Genomic DNA, 14,190 nt, shown 5'->3' on the forward strand with positions numbered 1-14,190 from the left:
TTGTAGCCCGAGTAGTCTGCGCCGAGCATGATTCTGCAGGACCTATTCTGTACCTTCTCTAGCTGACGTTGTTGGGTAGAGTTGAGAGAAGACGACAAGTCTGGTGACGCATACGTTAATTTGGGGAGAATAAAGGCGTTGTAGATAGTCCTCAGCTCTGGCGTGGGTGTCCCAAGTGACCTGAGTCGTCGTAGTATGTAGAGTCGGTACGAGGCTGCCTTGATTTTGTTGTTTACATGGGCCTTCCAGTCCAGTTTGTGGCCTATGGTAACACCCAGGAGTTTGGCAGACTGCACTAACTGGAGAGGATGGGTACCCACTGTAACTGCTGGAGCTTGCACTGGAGTGGTGGCGGTATTGATGTGCATGACTACTGTTTTGGTGTGTGCGTGTGTGTAATAATAATAAATAATAATAATAATTAACGGTTTATTAAAAATAAATAAATAAAAATTCTGCAGCCCGAAGGCTGAAAATATACATTGGACATAAATGACTTATTACATACATTGGTGGTTTAACAAAAGCCTTCATTAGAGAAAGATAAAGGAACATACAGTGAACATACAGATTAATGTAGGTGTTGAACAGCAAACTCGTAGTGTAGTAACTCCCTCCTCGATGGTGTGTGTGTGTGTGTGTGTGTGTGTGTGTGTGTGTGTGTGTGTGTGTGTGTAGACGTAATGGTTATATTGTGGTCGTTAAATTACCCCCCCCCCCCTCTGCATACTAATTTGAAATTTGGAAAGGACATTATATATTTAAGAGTTATTAGTATTTACTAATTATCCTTAAAAGTCGTTGGTTTGATCCCAGAGCACTCTCATTCTACCCAGCTGTGAATGTGTACCTATTACCTATTACGACGCTCAGTCTAAGGAAGTAAGGAAACTGGAAGGCAATATGCTGAGTCACCTGTGATAACTCGAGGAAACATGGCGACCTAACCAAACATGCCAGGCCCGCGCCACCTTTCTTTATCATCCTTGAGCAAAAGGTTGAGAATAAACCCTCCATTGCGTTACTCAGCTAGAAAGGCAAACGCATCTTTGAACCCTAAGTGAACTTCCCGTAACCATGTGAATAATTACTGATTCATTTTCCGTGGAGGTGAAAACTACACTGGGTGCCGCCCGAGGCTGGGTGTAAACAGAGGGTACGTGCCTCATTTGGCCAAATTACGTTCCTCAGCGGACAACGCAGGGTCTCGGCCTCTCTGGTGTTTACCCTGAACACACACTTCCTCACACTCTCATTATGCCCCGCACATCTTTCCTTAATCACATTGTAATACAAAAACTGGGAGTATACAGAAGGGATTATTACCAGTGTTTGTGTCATGGCGGGGTAAAGATGTGGCCATATGCAGTAACTCCTAGTAGCCACATGGACTGTGGAGAGCCATCACAAGAATACGTGAAACCAAAAATTAGACGCAGAGGCGAGTGTGTGTAGGGCGGTTACTGCCGTGATGGTAGTTCTTGCCAGCTCCCCTCCCCCCCCCAAACGCCAACACAACATTATGCCCACACACACACACACACACACACACACACACACACACACACCTAGCCTCAAATACAGCATACAATAACACTGGTCAACATATTTACGAAACACTAAGAACAAAATGACAGAGATGTACAGTACAGTATTTTATCAGGACTTAAAACATGACAACAAGCAAGATAGTGTGGAGACGAGACACCCAGGAAGCTGAACACAACCATAATGAATATAAAATGTTCATTCCAAACAGTCCACAGACTCGGTAATCCCAGATACGAATCACAGAAAACAGATGCACTGAATGTTGCCACCGTCTCTACTCGTCATCTGGCGTGAAGACAAAACGGAAAACAATCATCTACCAAGGCCAGAATATATAGGTACCAAGACTCACAAAAAGTTATATTTGTCCTCCGTAACTGTTGAAAGAGTCTGTGTTGGGTTAATATGGAGACTCAGTGCAATTATGACCGCCAACTTTGCGTCGCAGATTAGAAGCCTCTTGGACATATCCCTTCCCTCCTGGGGACTGGACAAAAGCTACTGGACAAAACCCCCTCAGTTAAAGTGCAAAATAGGTTAGGTTATATATTGCAGTTTAACGTCAATTGTAGGCAAATTGATGGAAGTAATAATTTCAAACTCTATTCGAAATCACCTGGAGAAGCACAAGTTGATCAATGATTGCCAACATGGCTTCACAAATGGGTGCTCATGTCTGAGTAATCGATTAACATTCTTTTCAGCTATTTTCGAATCGGTGGATGACAGGCACGATTATGATGTGGTATACCTCGACTTACAGTATAGCAAATCCTTCGACAGTCCCCTACGAAAGACTAATACGAAAAGTGATGGCTCATGGCATTGGGGGAGATATTCTAAAATGAATTAGGGTATAACGTCACTCGGGGAGTACCCCAAAATTCAGTACTTGGACCATTATTATTTATTATATACATGAATGGCATAGATATGGGCGTAGACAGCAACTTAAGTAAATTTGCTGATGACACTAAAATGGGGCGTGTAATGAAATCTGACGAGGACTCCGCAAAACTCCAAAAAGAACTAAACAAATTTTTGGCATGGTCTGAAAAATGGCAAATGAAATTTAATGTGGACAAATGTATACAGAGAAACCAGATATCAGATGAACAACGTTGTTATAGAGAAATCAGACTGTGAGAAAGATTTAGGAGTAATGATAAGTAGGTATCTTAAACCAAGTCAGCAATGTGTATTTGCTCGAAACAAGATTAACAAAATACTTGGGTTCATACAAGGAAGTGTTAGTTACAAGACTAACGAGATTATCCTAAAACTATATCTTGTGCTTGTGAGACCTCACTTGGATTGCGCAGTTCAGTTCTGGTCACCATACTACAGAATGGATATAGAATTCCTATAAAGAATTCGGAGGAGAATGATAAAACTCATCCCGTGTATTAGGAACCTTGAGTACAAAGACAGATTAAAGCATCTTAATTTGCACTCCCTCGAGAGACGTAGAGTGAGGGGCGATATGATCAGGTGCATAAATGAAAGTCAGGGCTGAACAAAGTGATGAAACAAAGGTACTCAAATTTTCCAACCAGGAACGAACTTGCAGGAATGGTTTTAAATTCGACAAATTTAGATTTAGGCGCGAGATAAGTAAACATTGGTTTGGAAATAGAGTAGTGGATAAGTGGAACAAGTTACCAAACATCATCATTAACTCGAACACGCTGGATAGCTTTAAACTTAAGTTGGATGGATATATGAGCGATAGGGGTTGGTATAAACGAGACTGCTCAGTATGGGCCAATAGACCCGCTGCAATTTCCTCCATTCTTATGTTCTTATATTCTTAAATGTTCATAAACTGTAAATGATAAAGAATAAGAAAAATATTCTTAAAAATTCTTAATATTTTTTTTTGTCCTTGGGGCTTTTATCCTAGGGGGCTGTTGTGCTAGGGGGCTTTTGTCTCAGAGGGCTTTTGTTCTAGGGGGCTTATGTTCTGAAGGCTTATGTTCTGAGGGGTTTTGTCCTACACTCTTCCCTCCTAGCTAGCGGGTAAATTTATACGTCCCAATCATCGAGGCTTGTGCAGTTGATCATTTTCCTTACTGGAAAAGTGAGAACGACTCTAACTGGCTCATTTAGGCCTTACCAAAATGGCTATGAACATATTTCCCAGAAATAAAAATAAATAATTACGATTATTTGAATATATAATCAACTTGTCAAATGACAACCTCATTTTCCTTATTCTATATATGTTCAGTGTTTCTCTCGTTACTCTAGCTAACCCTAGTACGCCTTCGTTTGTTTTAAACACTATAAGTTATCTTCACCATTTCCCATCATCACAGCATCATTAATATGACCACAAGCGATAAAAGTTGACACTGTACCGGTGTTCTCCCTCCACTTCCTCCTCCAGCTGTAATATTCTTCTAACACATTTAATAACGTTAATCTGCCCTTCTTCGCAGTGTAAGTGTTGACGCTTTCTGGTCACGTTTATAGTGCGTGAAACGTAAAGGTGGCCCACCCTCCACATCCTCATCCCGCCCACTGGCGCAGCTTCCTTGTATTACCACTAGTCAAAGGAAAACTGGGCAACTTCCTTTTCAAGCTGTCTAATCTGACAGACTTTGAGTGTTACACTAACTTGCTGCCAGCAACAGTTAAACATATAGTGAAGCATCCGGGAAGCGTGGTTGGTTGAGTCCAGGGGAATGCTTCCAGATAAACTCCTGCGTCAATCACATTCTTCTTTATCAATCTCCACAGTTACTGTTCTTCTTCCCAGATTACCAAGAGAACACAAGCTGAACTATATACCCACAGTTTACCTTGTGAAGAAACTACCACGATAACTAGCAACATTGGGAATGGGACCATAACACATTGGACAAAACAAACCTAACCTAAACTAAAGAGAGTTTTTGTCCATGCACCGTGACATGAACAGGTACAGGAGACATGTAACACCTACTAAACCGGTACGTAACGGCCTCTCGAGTCACCTCAGACCTCACCAACAAAGGTTCCCCCTAAGAACTCATGAACGGTTAAATAACAATTTGGCGACGCTACCAAGTTTCCTCACTTTACAATCCTACAACTGTAAATTCTCACTGTACCTTTACAGGTAAAAGATAGTAGGCAGCTATCAAACAGGGAGGTACTACTGCTCGGGAAGATATTGGAAGCATAATGTGTTGTCTAATGGTAGACCCTGCTGCCATATGGGACCAAGTCCCAGGTTGGTAATCTGACATAAGAACAGAAGAACATAAGTATGGAGGAAACTGCAGCGGGCCTATTGGCCCATACTGGGCAGTCCCGTTTACACCCAACCCCTATTGCTCATATAAGCATCCAACCTATGTTTGAAGCTATTCAGCGTATTCGAGTTAATGATGATATTTGGTAACTGTTCCATTCATCCACAACTCTGTTTCCAAACCAGTGTTTACCTATTTCACGCCTAAATCTAAATTTGTCTAATTTAAAACCATTGTTGCGAGTTCGCTCCTGGTTGGATAGTTTGAGTACCTTTGTAATGTCCCCTTTGTTTAGCCCTGACTTCCACTTATACACCTCTATCAGGTCGCCCCTCGCTCTACGTCTCTCGAGGGAGTGCAAATTAAGATGCTTAACCTGTCTCTATACTCAAGGTTCCTAATGCCCGGGATTAGTCTTGTCATTCTCCTCTGAATTCTTTCCAAGGATTCTATATCCATTCTGTAATACGGTGACCAGAACTGAACAGCGTAATCCAGGTGTGGTCTCACAAGAGCAAGATACAGTTTTAGGATGACCTCGCTAGTCTTGTAACTAACACTCCTTTGTATGAACCCAAGTACTTTATTAGCCTTGTTACGAGCAAAAACACATTGTTTACTTGGCTTAAGGTTCCTACTTATCATTACTCCTAAATCTCTCTCGCAGTCGGATTTCTCTATGGCATCGTTGTTCATCTGGTATCTGGTTTCCCTGTTTACATCTCCTATACTGAGTACTTTACATTTGTCCACGTTGAATTTCATCTGCCATTTTTCAGACCATTCGAAAAATTTGTTTAGATCTTCCTGTAGTTTTGCCGAGTCCTCGTCAGATTTAATTACAGGTCCTATTTTAGTGTCATCAGCAAATTTACTTATGCTACTGTCTATGCCGATATCTATGTCGTTTATGTATATAATAAATAATAATGGTCCAAGTACTGAGCCTTGGGGAACTCCACTTGTGAAGTTGCTCCAATGGGACTTAGTGCCGTTAATGCTCACTCTCTGTTTCCTGTCCTGTAACCACGCCCTAATCCATTTAAGGATGTTACCTTTCATGCCATGAGCTTCTACCTTTCTAATTAGTCTTTCGTGGGGGACTTTGTCGAAGGCTTTGCTGAAGTCGAGATATACCACATCATAATTGTGCCCCTCGTCCACCGATTCGAAAACTGATGAAAAGAATGTTAATAGATTAGTTAAACAAGAACGTCCGCTTGTGAAGCCATGCTGGGAATCATTGATCAATCTGTGCTTCTCCAGGTGATTTCGAATAGAGTTTGAAATGATTGCTTCCAGTAATTTGCCTACTATTGATGTTAGACTGATTGGGCGATAGTTAGAGGATAGTGATCTATCCCCCTTCTTGAAAATCGGTATTACATTCGCTATCCTCCAGGATTCTGGTACTACACCTGCTTTTAAGGACATGTTAAACAACTTTGCTAAGGGCATACTAAGCTCTTCCTTACATTCCTTTAATACTCTGGCAAATATCTCATCGGGACCAGGTGACTTATTAGGCTTTAGTTTGTCTATTTGCTTACTAACATCGTTACTAGTCACTACTATCTCGCTTAATATGTTTTCTTCACTATCTCTGAATAGAGTCGGTGCCTCGGGTATCATGTTTAAATTTTCGGTGGTGAAAACTGTTGAAAAATATTTATTCAAATTATTGCTCATTTCTCCGTCGTTATCAGTGAGCTCGCCGGTATCTGACCGTATTGGTCCAATCTTTTCTCGTGTTTTAGTTTGATACATTTGGTAGAATCCTTTGGGATTTGTCTTCGCCTCCCTTGCTAAAGAAACTTAACTTGCATTCCCTAGAAAGACGAAGAGTGCGGGAGATATGATAGAAGTATTTAAGTGGGTGAAAGGAATCAATAAAGGGGATATAGATAAAGTTCTTATAATATCCGAGCAGGATAGGACTCGGAACAACGGATTCAAGTTGGATAAGTTTAGGTTTAGGAGGGAGATAGGAAGGAACTGGTTCACAAATAGGGTGGTGGACGAGTGGAACAAGCTTAGCAACTTTGTAGTAAGTGCTGGAACTCTGGAAAGTTTCAAAAGGAGGCTAGATAGATTCATGGATGATAGAGAGTGGTTGTAACTCTCGACAGGAGCTGCCATGCACAGGCCAACCGGCCTATTGCTGACTCCTTATTTTCTTATGTTCTTATGTAAACATCTGAAAAGTGAGATGAAAAAGTAATTCAATGAAGTACAATAGTTAATGAACCCTAAGTTGTATGTATTCATCTATGCTTTGTTTTCTTTATATATGTCGAGGAAGAACAATAAACAACAAACAATAAGGCCTCGATTAGGAGTGAAATGAACAAACCAGTCCAACTGAGACCAGGCGATGGTTAGTTGGGGCTGGGGTCAGGTAAGGTCAATCCGGGGGGAGCAGATAAAAAAGATGACCTGGGACACATTAAAAGATTTGACCCACGTCAGGTTGTGACCTGACCACTGACGCAAGATAAAATATACTGACTACTCTGCTCTTTGTTAGGTGTATGAAGTTATGGATCACCTGAAGATTAGGTCCCCAAGACTATCTTATTTCACATTAAGGTTAACTTAACCTAACCTTTATCAACCCAACGTTAACCTAACCTAACGTTAACCTAAACTAACCTTAAGACTAAACACGCTAACGCTAACCTAAACTAAGATGCCGTTTGGGTGCATAAACATCAGGTGATATAAGCTAGGGGGGCGGGGGGGGAATCATCAGGTGAAATACAACAGATGAACAACGATGCCATAGAGAAATCCGACTGCGAGAGAGATTTAGGAGTAATGATAAGGTGGAACCTTAAGCCAAGTAAACATTGTGTTTTTGCTCGCAACAAGGCTAATAAAGTACTTGGGTTCATACAAACGAGTGTTAGTTACAAGACTAGCGAGGTCATCCTAAAACTGTATCTTGCTCTTGTGAGACCACACCTGGATTACGCTGTTCAGTTCTGGTCACCGTATTACAGAATGGATATAGAATCATTGGAAAGAATTCAGAGGAGAATGACAAGACTAATCCCTGGCATTAGGAACCTTGAGTATAGAGACAGGTTAAAGCACCTTAATTTGCACTCCCTCGAGAGACGAAGAGCGAGGGGCGACCTGATAGAAGTGTATAAGTGGAAGTCAGGGCTAAACAAAGGGGACATTACAAAGGTACTCAAACTATCCAACCAGGAGCGAACTCGTAACAATGGTTTTAAATTAGACAAATTTAGATTTAGGCGTGAAATAGGTAAACACTGGTTTGGAAACAAAGTAGTGGATGAATGGAACAAGTTACCAAATATCATCATTAACTCGAATACGCTGAATAGCTTCAAACATAGGTTGGATGCTTATATGAGCAATAGGGGTTGGGTGTAAACGGGACTGCCCAGTATGGGCCAATAGGCCCGCTTCAGGGCTAAAGTTGCCAGTTAGCGGCTCACTTCAAGGGTCTTGAGGGACCTTCTGACACAGACACATTTTGAGATACACAAATTCAGGCAATATCATTATTGCTTTAAGTCTACCGCGTCGACCTCCTGTACAGTACACTCGCGGAGATAAAGTTAGCTGTCTATTTGAAACTAAGTCAAGAGAATAAATAAGAATTTAAGAATGGGAGAAGCTGCACCTTGCCTATTGGCCAATACTGGGCCGTCCCGTTTACACCCAACCCCTATCGCTCATAAGAACATAATGAAATAAGGAGTCTGCAATAGGCCGGTTGGCCTGTGCATGGCAGCTCCTGTCGAGAGTTAATACCACTCTATCGTCCATGAATCTATCTAGCCTCCTTTTGAAACTTTCCAGAGTTCCCGCACTTACTACAAAGTTGCTAAGCTTGTTCCACTCGTCCACCACCCTATTTGTGAACCAGTTTCTTCTTATCTCTCTCCTAAACCGAAACTTATTCAACTTAAATCCGTTGCTACGAGTCTTATCCTGCTCGGATATTATAAGAACTTTATCTATATCTCCTTAATTGATTCCTTTCACCCACTTAAATACTTCTATCATATCCGTCCAACCTATATTTCGAGCTACCCAGCGTGTTCGAGTTAATGGTGATGTTTGGTAACTTGTTCCAATCATCCACTACTCTATTTCCAAACCTGTGTTTACCTCTGTCGCGCCTAAATCTAAATTTGTCTAATTTAAAACCATCGCTACGGATTCGCTCCTGGTTGAATAGTTTGACTACCCTTGTTATATCAACTTTGTTTAACCCCGACCTTCATATATACAGTACACCTCGCCCCTCACTCTACGTCTCTCGAGGGAGTGCAAATTCAGTTGCTTTAATCTGTCTCTATACTCTAGGTTCCTAATGCCTGGGATTAGTCTTGTCATCCAACTCATCCTGGCTGCCGTCTGGTGCGGGTGCGTTGTTTTATTTCATTAAGGGATAATACTGCTTCAGTTTGGGGCAGAGTGAACTTTCGACCCCTGGTGTACTACTATTCTCTAGTATAATAATGCGGTGTGCCAGTAAGAAGGTAAACACGCACGGTGAAGGACACTACAGTAAATTACATACAAGTGAAGTGTTTAATCAAGGTGTGCAAGTTACTCTCTCTGTACTTGGGGTAACTATACAGTGCAGAGAGAGGTGCGGTATAAGGAGCAACACTTGAATGTGACCTGACCTGACCTTACTGACCTACACCTGGACCACCTGTCTCTCAAGGTACAATAAATTATCTGAGTCTGGTTGTTTGTCGTCACCTGGTATATTTTTTATGCTTATTTTTAAGTTAACTGTAACATATTAATATATGTTATCAAGGATAATTTAGTCACTGATGTATTTACCAAAGGGGTGAAGATATAATTACCCTCCCCCCCTCCCACACCTGGACACACACACACACACATTTAGGGTTTACACTACTTTACGCTCCTTTATTTTCATTTATTGTCCTATTGCCAATTGGTCTACATCCCATTCATATTATATTTACTCTGTAGATATTATGTCTATTCTGTAGATAAAATATTAAATAATTAAAAAGGAGAAAATAACTGAGGATACTGACAGAAGCTACAATTGACCTCAAGGGGTAACAAAACACAACGTGGCCTCACACCTGACTCCTGGTCAAGAAGTTTCGTCCCAATGACCTCACTTTACTTACAAGTTTATACAAGAATTGAATTATTTGTTATCTTATTTTTAAGCATTAGTATACCAAATATATGCAGTCCTTCATTGATGTTAATGGAAATATTAACCTAATAAAGAGGAGTCTATAATTTACCTTCCAGTTAAAGAAAGATCATGAAGTTGAATCTAAGAAGAGTGCAGAGGGATCATATAAACAACTAAAATAAAAATATTACACAATAACCCTTAAATATTTTTACATCAGCATCCATCTGTGGTGCTTGTTTGAAAATTTGTCGATGAGTTTGTTGATGTTTAATTCCTTTGTGTGGTGATTCTGCATCAGAGCCGCCGGGGGGTTAGGTTAGCTTTAAGAGGTAATTCTTCAGATGAAAATTAATAAGTTGGGGGACGAATCTTCTGGAGAATTTGAGGAATAACAGATACACAACTTGAGTCCTAGTGCTCACTCACTCACCAGCGTAAAAAGAATGAACTGTTAAAAGCAGATAGAAATGTATTATAGAAATCTGTTGTGTGATTAATGTGTCTTAACAATAGTGGTTTGAACTGTTGTGAGACAAGTTGGAAATGAATGTCGCCTCCTTTGTGTCTGCCCGTCCGTGAGTCCGTTTGAATCTGCTTACCATGCACAGGCCAACCGGCCTATTGCAGATTCCTTATTTGCTTATGTTCTAAGTTTGTCTCACTTTGGGTCAGTGACTTACTTAAGACTTCACACCAGCACTTTACACTTAGCCATGATGTACGCGGCTTAGAATTATCTAAAGTGGAAAAAAGTAAGAGAGGTAAAATAGATTATAAGTCGCCTTGTGATCCTGGGGTGACGATTCTTCAGGTGATCCAAAATATTTCCCCCTAAATTCGTCAATATTTAAGCCAATTTTAAGTCCTTTCAATTTTTCTGGTAATAATTTGGCCGACGAGGTTCTGGCTGGACACCTGTCTTGGGTACACTAGGTCAGGGACATTAGAAGATTACATGGTGGGTGTGACTGAGCCTCGTCCTCACACCAGGTAAACAAACATTACATAGCGTTCACTACTCGGACTAATTGTCTCACAGGTCCGTTTGTCTTCCGTGGTCGTCATTACGGATGTGTCAAGAGAAGCCCGCCAGCACTGCCTTAACTCTGCTATCTATGGACTTCGCCCTCACCTTCGTTAAATTTTTCTTCTCTACATCATGGAATATTTTTATGTTAATGTTTATATGTTAGAATATTAGTAAGTAAAACATAAACAAAACTAAATTTAACTATACATAAATTAATTCATGAAATAACCAATAGAATTAACCGTTGTCGTTATACTAAGTCGAGGTTGCAGGCGAACAAGTCTAGCCCGGACGAGTCATTACGTCACTGTGGATTACTTACCATTTCGTCAGTAATTCCTCGGATATCTATACCTGAACTTGCCGGGGAGACTGACACCAGAAACACTATTGGTCTCTTCTCTGGTTCTCACCCTTGTAGTCCGAGGAACAAAGGTTGTATTAGCCTAGCATACAGCGGGACTTAGCGGACCATTGACTTCTCACACCTAGTTTGTGATCTGAGTCCAAGTAATGACCAGAAAATGAGTTTGGATATATGGGCAAGTTTCATGATTAAATAACTAAGGTTCCCAAGGGGTGCTAGATAGATCCAGCTTAAAGGAAAACTTGATGAAATAATTACAATTAAATTAATTTCCGATTACCCGAGGAATCTCTATCTTAACTTATTTTGTTCATAAAGATGAACCACTCGTGTCAGAGCTCAATTCCCTCCTGAGAGGCAGAGTTTGGCTGGTTCCTCCATTCATACGTTCATAGTAGCCTCAGCCCAACCACTTCCTCAGTATACAGAAATATTTATATCTGCCTTCAGACACCAGTTGACTGTAATCACGTTTGAGGGCGTTGAGAGATCTGGGGGATGAGACAGCCAGTACGAGAGACATTTGAAGGATGGTGGTAGGTCAGGTTAGTGTTAGCATGGTTAATTTTTAAGTTAGGTCAAGTTAGCATTTAGGTGGTTAATGATTAGGTTAGCGTCAGGGTGGTTAATGATTAGGTGAAGGTATACTTGGAGACGTGAACCAGGTAACACTAGAAGTAAGTAGACCAGAGCAGAGCGGCCATAGGTCCTCTCCTCTAAATCACCCACATCTCAACTCTGCCCCCCAGTGTTTTAAATCCCCCCCTCCCCTACCCTTCCAAAGACCATACTAGACCCCAAATCGTCACAAACCTCCCCAAGTTCTACCCCGCTGTATAACGTCTATGTAATTATAACCCAAGGCTCAAAGTAACGCTGTTAAAGTGAGGTGTATAAACGCCCTTACGACCGTCATTATTATACCCTCCACTTAATCAGGGCCGTAAGTAACTCCCTTCATATATCTTAAAGCCAACTGACATATGCCCTTATAGCAGGTAATACAACATCCCTTCCTCCCCCCCCCCCTCTCTCTTTCATCGCCCAAGGGAAGTGTTGATGGGGGAGGAGGAGGAGGGGAAAGGGAGATGGTGTGGTGTGATGGGAAGAGGGTAATGGTGTGGGATGATTGGGACGGGGTAATGGTGGGGTGATGGGGAAAAGAATAAGGGTGGGGTGACGAGGAGGGGGTAATGGTAGAGTGACAGGGACGGGATAATGGTGGGGGTGAGTGAGGGGAGGTTACGGGAAGGGGGTGATAGGGACGAGGTTATGATGGGGGAGGGGGTGACCGAGAGAGGGTGAGGGTAGGGGTGATGGGTGTGGGTGACGGAGAAGTGACGGGGTTGTTGTGGGGGGGTTTTGGTGGGGGTAACGTGTTTACGTCGCTAGTTAACCTCGCTAAGTCGAACTTCTCCAACCCTACACGAACTTTTGACGACGCAAGTTTTATTGAACGAATATATGTATAGTGATACAATAAGATTATATTGAGTTCTACACGAAGGAGTTCTGTTGTTCCCATATTAAGTTGTAAGTCACAATATATGTTGTACCTAAGGGTAACTGTATGTTGTATTAAGTATCAACTTGTTGTTGTTTTCACTATTAATAAAATAACTACTTCCAATAGTTGATGAACTTTTAAACTTACCTTCAACAACTGGTAGTTATTTACTCAGTAATATATACCTGTAAATGGTCGTACGTCTGGCTCCGGGGGACTGCACTCAGCCTCAACCAGCCTCCGTTTTCTACGCGGTGGTTGGGTGTTCCAGACGAGTGACCAACCCCCGGCATCCCCCTTACGGGTTCTCTAACTTCTTCTCTCAAGATCTCAGTTTGGCTGGTGCCTGCAGAGCGAGTGGGTGTCTCACCCGTGTCGGCTGCCCGAGTGACTGGGTGAACTGTGTGTGTGTGTGTGTGAAGTACACTGAGAGAAGGACAAGACTCGCTCAGTATTTCTGATTTAAGAAACATCGGCAGTGAAGGATTGAGAGAACCGCTCGACAATCCCCGTCTTATACTTAGACAAAACGAAGGATCAACAAACTTTCTTAGAGTAGATTATAGTAAGACGAAGCAGCTAGTGTGTGTCCGCCTAGTTAGCGGTGGTTGTGCGGTTAGTGACTGTAGGAAGTGTGTAGAGTGAACCGCACCGTCGACCACCACTGGTTAACGGGGCCAGCCCGCTATACATTGAAGGACTATTTTAAGATCCTCCAGAATTTACTCACATGAGCTGAAACAATCAACAATTATCGATTACGTGTTTAAGTGTCTGAGAAATGACAGTCTAGATATATGTACAGTGACTTATGACAAATACACTCACAATGGCGAACACAAGTTGTAGGTGGAGTGTAGCGTGGTGTGTGGTGCTGCTGGGCCTCGCCTCCTCCTCTACAGTGGTCCTCCAAGACAACGGCTACGAGGGTGTGGTGGTGGCGCTCGAGGAGAGTCTCCCAGCCTCAGTCTGCCAGGAAGTCGTCCAGGGCCTTGAAGTGAGTATTGTGATAATAATTAAGTTTATTTTCCTTAATAACAGGCAGTGGGTGCATGACCTTACGTGAAGTACTCAGTATAGGAGATGTAAACAGGGAAACCAGATGAACAACGATGTTATTGAGAAATCCGACTGCGAGAAAGATTTAGGAGTAATGATAAGTTGGAGTGTTAGTTACATTACTAGCGAGGTCATCCTAAAACTATGTTTTGAGCTTGTGAGACCACTTTGATTACTCGGTTCAATTCAGATCACCGTATTACAGAATGGATATAGAATCTTTGGAAAGAATTCAGAGGAGAATGACAAGTGTTGTAAACC

General features: G+C 41.8%; 1 protein-coding gene across 1 annotated transcript in view; it reads left to right on the plus strand.

The window, feature by feature from the left end:
• Positions 1 to 13,167: 13,167 nt before the first annotated feature.
• Positions 13,168 to 14,190, plus strand: part of LOC121860903 (calcium-activated chloride channel regulator 1-like) — a 53,810-nt gene continuing 52,787 nt past the window's right edge. The window contains exon 1 of the mRNA XM_042358271.1: positions 13,168 to 13,867. Coding sequence (XP_042214205.1) covers positions 13,682 to 13,867 — 186 coding nt within the window. The 5' untranslated portion in view covers positions 13,168 to 13,681. The remainder of the gene's footprint in view (positions 13,868 to 14,190) is intronic.

This window comes from Homarus americanus, unplaced genomic scaffold (assembly GCF_018991925.1).
Source record: "Homarus americanus isolate GMGI-L3 unplaced genomic scaffold, GMGI_Hamer_2.0 scaffold52806, whole genome shotgun sequence".
Classification (NCBI taxonomy): Eukaryota; Metazoa; Arthropoda; class Malacostraca; order Decapoda; family Nephropidae; genus Homarus; species Homarus americanus.